The sequence below is a fragment of the Bos javanicus genome, chromosome 10 (genome assembly GCF_032452875.1).
Source record: "Bos javanicus breed banteng chromosome 10, ARS-OSU_banteng_1.0, whole genome shotgun sequence".
Taxonomy (NCBI): Eukaryota; Metazoa; Chordata; class Mammalia; order Artiodactyla; family Bovidae; genus Bos; species Bos javanicus.
In genome coordinates, this window is record NC_083877.1 from 63,645,597 (window position 1) to 63,652,135 (window position 6,539).

Genomic DNA, 6,539 nt, shown 5'->3' on the forward strand with positions numbered 1-6,539 from the left:
GAATTGAAAAGTGTACCTGGTCTTAGGCGTCCATCATTTCAAAGACCTTCTTTGTACTAACCGTTTGTATGTTGCTTGTATTTTCTCTGTTAATCTATATCTTTCTTTCTCCTTCAAGTTTAAAATTTCCTTTGAAGTTTTACAAAAAATTTATTTTGACAAGGTTGAAAAAAATTCACCTCCTAAAGTCCGTCATATGCTTTAAAATTTTCTCCCCTAATAATTCAGCAAATACCGAGTGCCTACTATGCTTGAGTGTGGTTCTAAGAGCTGTGGAATCATTTGTTAACAAAATTAACCAAATCTCTGCCTTCAGGGAGCTTCTGCTACTACTGCTAGGCAAGGCAAAATAAAAAACAGATGTGTTATTATGTGTTGTATTAGAAGGTGATAAAAGTTATATGGATATATGAAACCTGGAAGGAGAATTGCTAGTTGGAGGAGGGTGGGCTTCAGCTGGTGTGATAAGAGATGTTATTTATTCCCTAAGCTGTATCTGAAATGGGAAGCACATGGTAAGAGATAGCTTTACTATAAAGGCAACAGGAAGGAGAAAAAGGAAAGAGTTATGCAGGTCTGGGGGCTAGGAGCCTAGGAATTGATCTAAGTATAGGGAACAGTAAAAGATAATTTTTTATTGTTACCTCTTTTTTTTTTTTTTTGCAAGTGCCTTTCCTTTATTTATTTTTTTTCCACAGCTTAAATCAGGGGCTAAAAACACAAGATCAAAGACCAGGTGTGTCATACCAAGACCCCTGCTTCAGTGGGTACTTTTCAGACACTTTGTCTTTCAACTCAACCCTCCAAAAGACCCAATTTTTTGTTTTTGGACAAGTGCAATCATTTCAACAACAGAGCCATGGAGATCCACTTCATTTATTCCCAAGCTCTTCTGAGAGCATCTCTGCTTGACTGCTTTGAGGATCTCTTTGGTGGTGATGGTTCTTCTGTGGTTATAGAGGGACAATCTGACCGCTTCCAGGCTAACCCATTCCAGCTGCCAATCCTCCAGCACTCTTAGGGCATCCAAGATCCAGGAGCACCCACTGAAGTCTGGGTGGACTTGTTTTAAGAGTTTCTCCACGTAATTAAAATATGCCGCCTTCTTCTTCCTCCTCTTCTTCCCAGTGGCAGAGCAGACCCACTCATCCTTCTCTTTGGCTGGGATATAAATTGTGAGCTTCCTCTTAGGGAACTGTAGGCCATGTAAGCAAATGAAGTGCATGTGGAAGGCTTATCCTGATGCTGGTAGCTCAGACCACTGGCTGTCTTGTTACCTCTTTTAATAGGGGGCAAGATCACATAGGGTTTTGAAGGTCATTGTAAAGACATTCGGGCCTCCCTGGTGGCTCAGAGGGTAAAGAATCCAACTACAATTCAGGAGACCTGGGTTCGACCCCTGGGTCAGAAAAATCACCTTGAATAGGAAATGGCAACTACTCCAGTATTCTTGCTTAGAGAATCCCATGGACAGAAGAGCCTGGGGGGCTACAGTCCATAGGGTCACAAAGAGTGAGACATGACTGAGCAACTAAGCATTAAGTATGTACATGCACATAAAGACATGATTTTTATTTGGAATGGGTTAGAAATTCTTGAAGGATTTTAATCAAGACAGTGATATGAACGGACAATATTTTTGAAAGATGTTAGCTCTAATATTGAGGCTAGACTCTAGGGAGACAGAAATAGAAACAGGATTTTGTAATTTTGGGACAATTAAAATTAAATACTTAAAAAAAAATAAATTGGAATCATGAAGGGATATATACACACATATGTGCATGTACACAGATATATACATATATATATATGTATATATCTGGAGAATGAAATGGCAACCCAATCCAGTATTCTTTCCGGGAAATCCCATGGACAGAGGAGCCTGGAGCGGGGTAGGGGGGCGGGGGCAGGCTACAGTTCATGGGGTCGCAAAGAGTTGGACTGAGTGACTAAACAACAACAAATGTGTGTGTGTGTGTGTGTCGCAGGAAGTGGGATGAGATCTTGTCTAACACCCAGAAATGAACTGTCCGAGGAGTAGGCTGTTGTCTAACACTTGGAAATGAATTATCCAAGGAGACATATGCACGGACAAAACAAGAGGCTTTATTGGGAAGCAGCACCCAGGCAGGGCACAGCAGGGTAAGGGAACCCATCAAGACTTCTCTGCCATATGGCTCACAGTCTCAGGTTTTATGGTGATGGGGTTAGTTGTCTCTGGCCAGTCATTCTGACTTAGGGTCCTTTCTGGTTGTGTGTGCATATCTCAGCCAAGATGGATTCCATCGAGAAGGATTTGGGGAGATTTACATGACGTAAGTACTGGTGTCTCTTGCTCCTTTTGACCTCTCCCGATTTTTCTGGTTGGTGTTAACTTGTTAGTTCCTCATTCCTTACCAGGACCTTCTGATGTAAGATAACTCATACAAGAAGATATTGTACCTGACCTCAATGGGCAGTTTTGGTCAATATTTCCCTAAAATATGCACACTTGCCTTTGACTTCTTAGAAGCAAATTCTTTTTCTAAGTCACCTTTCCCTCTTCAACTTCCTTGAGTTTGAACTTAGATCACTTTGCATCAAAATATTCTAATTGGACTTTTTATTGTTCTGAAAAAATAGAAAGAGGGACTTCTCTGGCAGACTAGTGGTTAAGACTTACCTTCCAATGCAGGGGATGCAGGTTTGATCCCTGGTTAAGGAGCTAAGATCCCACAGGCCTAGTGGCCAAAAAACCAAAACACAAAACGGAAACAATATTGTAGCAAATTCAATAAAGACTTAAATGGTTCATGTCAAAAAAAAAAAACTTAAAAAATAGAATCTATAACCTCAAGGCTTTCCCCACTCCTGCCCCAAGGCTTTTTTTATTAACACCAAAAAAAAAAGTTTTAACTAAAAGTTTCTCCAAATGCCTAAGAAGCACTTTGAAAATGGCTAATTAGTATTCTAATGACCTTTACAAGAGAAAGTATCTTAAAGTGTTCTTGGCATTAGACATTCCTAAGACTTTAATTCTCTAGCATATATACTAATGCCCATACTTGTCTGGGGCTTCGCAGATCGCACTACTGGTAAAGAACCCACCTGCCAATGCAGGACACATAAAAGATCCCTGGGTCGGGAAGATGTCATAGAGGAGGGCATGGCAACCCACTCCAGTATTCTTGCCTGAAGAATCCCATAGACAGAGGAGCCTGGCAGCACTCCATAGGATCACGAGTCAGACACCACTGAAGGGATTTAGCGCACACATACTTTTATAGATGGGAAAGTGACAGGGAACCCAGTAGGCATACCTCATTTTATAGATGGAGAAATGGGCCCAAAGTCACAAAGCAAAAAGGTAGCAGAGTTGAAATTTCAGCTCAGCTCTGCCAGGTAAAAGCCCTTTGCTCATGGTTTCTGACTACCTGGAGTGTTGTATGGCATATCCCACAGGAAGCATGTTTGAAAGCATGTCAGAAATCTCAGTTACCTTCTTCCATGGTCTCTGGTTTCTTAGGAAACAAACCTCTATTCCTCTCTCTCTTTTTTTTTTTTTTTAAAGACACTTGATTGGTTGTGACTATGGGGAAAGGAGTTGGGAATAGAAAGGCCAAAGTGTCTGGGGTTGAGAATTAAGCCAGCATCCCTGTGACTAGGCCTGGCTGTCACCCTCAGTTGTCCAGTCTCAACATCATGGACCCAAACCAACACAGCAAATCACATCACCGCAAGATGAACCCAGACCTGAGGGAGCAGCTGAGTTTGCCCTCCCTGTTGTCTGGAGTTGTTAAATAATGCTCATAGTCTCAGATGAAGTGAATTGAACTCATCATCCCTTTCCTCCCGAACTGAAACAAGTTAGAAAAACCAAAAGGCAGCCAACGGCTGCGGAGAGGGAGCAACAGGCTGTCAGAAAACAAATCGACCGTTTACAAACAACTCAAACTACAAACAGTTTTCCTTCCAAAGATGTGCAGATATCCTTCTGGGTAAAATCGGTCAAATCTGACCTTTAAAAACAGGATGACTGGCTAATTGTTTTGTTTTGTTTTGTTTTCAATCTGTCAGATAGGATCTTAATAGAACAACCTTTAGGATATTGTAAAATGAATTTAAAGAGAAAGTAATTATTACAAGAGCAGTGCTGGGAGACGTGGTGGCCCGTTCTGCATGCGTTGCAGCCTTGTGTGTTACCGTCCCTGAAAATCCTGCCTCTCCCACTTGGGACACAAAGCAAGCAAGCCCAGGCAGGCAGGTACTGATTTGAAAGCAGTCTCCCAGGAAACAAAGAAAGCTGAGAAGCTGTCAGCAGGCAGGTTTGCTGGAGAGCTCTCAGAGAGGAGCACCCATCAGGACTCCAGGGGCTTTGCCTGAGAGGCGACCAGTCACCTGGGGGGATGGAGGGCAAGAGGCGCCTGACAGAAACAAAGCTTTGAGGCTGTGGGGAGACAGGTTCAGGTTGATGCTGAGAGAAAGTGGGTCCTCAGGAAGCTGAGGCTATCAATGCTGAGGCTATAAAATGGCACAGAGGCAACCCACTCCTTTGTCTACTGTCACAGAAAACTTGCCTTCAAAGGGGGATGTATTGTACTGTCTGCAAATAAAAATTATTCTAAGTAGGAAAAGTATTTTTTCATTCTCTGAAAAAAATTTTCGGAATATTGATTGGACTATCTTCCTTCTCTGTCATCTTATATGCACGAATATTTTGTGTATTCACTAATTATTTGACCTTACATACAAAAGAAAAATCCCAAGGAGAAATAGTTTTCGTGTTTTTAAGATATGTGTTGTTTCTTACATCTTTTTAGCTTTTTTGTTGCCGTTGTTAATCTGGAAAAAACTAGTGACCATAAATGAACTGGTTTATTCTGAGAATATAGATTAAAGGGAGGAGTCCACTGGCATTTATATGGGGACACTGGGTGGCCTCTGGGCAGCTGCAGCAAAAGGCATTCCTAAGGCAGGTTATGAAAGTGAAAGTGTTAATCGTTCAGTCCTGCCTGACTCTTTGAGACCCCATGGACTGTGCCCGGGAGGCTCCTCTGTCCATGGAATTCTTCCTGGCAAAGATACTGGAGTGGGTTGTCATTTTCTTCTTTAGGGGATCTTCCTGGCCCAGGTATCAAACCTGGGTTTCTTGCCTTGCAGGCAGATTCTTTACTGTTTGAGCCACCAGGGAAGCTATTACATGTTTAAAAAACATTTCCCTGTATGTCAGAGGGAAGAGATGAGGGGACACTAAAGAAAGCGATAAGAACCAAGATTTCCAGAGTTGACAAATATTTATTTTTTTACCTCCCATCTCCAGAGGTTTGCTGTTCTGTATCTACTTCCAATAATAAATAGGACTATATGTATGAATATGTAAACATAGAACAAATAAACTTTTAAAAATTCTAAAAATTTTATCACAAACTGATTTTAAGGCAAAAAGACATGCTTTTGCTTTTAAAGAAAAGTCCCTTATCAAATTGGCAAGTATAAAATATTAACAGTAACACCAAACAATGAGGATATAGAGGCCTCTCATTTTAATTAATGAAAATGTAAATTGATACAATGCCTTTGAAAAGCACTTCTGTGAAGTATAGCAACAACCTCAAAATATTCATCCCTTTATTCCAGCAATACTACACTGGGGATATAGCCTATGAAAATAATTTCAAATATACAGAAAATGTTATTTTAAATGTATTTATAGCATTGATCTTTAAAAATAATATTAAAAATCATGAAACAGCTAAGAATCTCTATTTGCTATTACAATAATCATTACAAATATTATTTGAAATACTTTTGATATGTTGAGAGATTTTTAAAAATCTAATTTAGCTTCTGATTCTGGCAATATGGTGAATGGAATTTTCTCCATAACTCTCCCATTGAAAACAATAAAAATGGTAAGTATTGTTTTTTGTTTTGATGAATCTTGAGATACCCAAAACATGTGAAAGAGGCAATTATTCTTAGGTAAGCCAAAGTATAGTCCGGCATTTGCTCTAATGGCATTTGCCAAATCCTGGTAACTTTGAACTTCTGATTTAATAGCTGCTCAGGGTCGCCCTGCATGAGGTACAGGAAATAAACCCTAAGGCACACCTAAGGAGGAAAATCTAATGGAAGACTCCAGCATTAAGCTGGGAAACCAAAGGGCAACATTCTCAGTATAAGAGTACATGAGAAACAAATTCACTGTGCAGGAAAACACACACACACACACAGACAGCAAGGTAGGGTAAATCAATCTCCCTTGATAATGTATAACCACAAGTCAGTTTTCCCATAGGATCATGGTCAAGCTGAAAAATAGAAGTCATTTGCAGGATGCTGGTATCCCAGCCAACATCAGAAGCAAAGACAACTCCTATCTGAAGAGACCCAACTTTAAACCACTTCTCAGATAATCCCTACAAATAAAGTTCTAAGGAACATATATTTACAGTCAAATATCATAACATATCATAAGGAATTGCCAACTGGAAACAACCAACAGCAGAATCAGTATTGCAAAGAATTCAGATATTATCAAAGAGTATATGAAAGGC

General features: G+C 40.2%; 1 protein-coding gene across 1 annotated transcript; it reads right to left on the reverse strand.

Annotated features, from left to right (window-relative positions):
* Window positions 1-462: 462 nt before the first annotated feature.
* LOC133255434 (histone H2A.N-like) lies at window positions 463-1,225 on the reverse strand. The gene has a single exon (XM_061429871.1). It carries the CDS (start codon window positions 1,223-1,225, stop codon window positions 791-793), a length of 435 nt encoding a protein of 144 aa, XP_061285855.1. The 3' UTR covers window positions 463-790.
* Window positions 1,226-6,539: the final 5,314 nt, after the last annotated feature.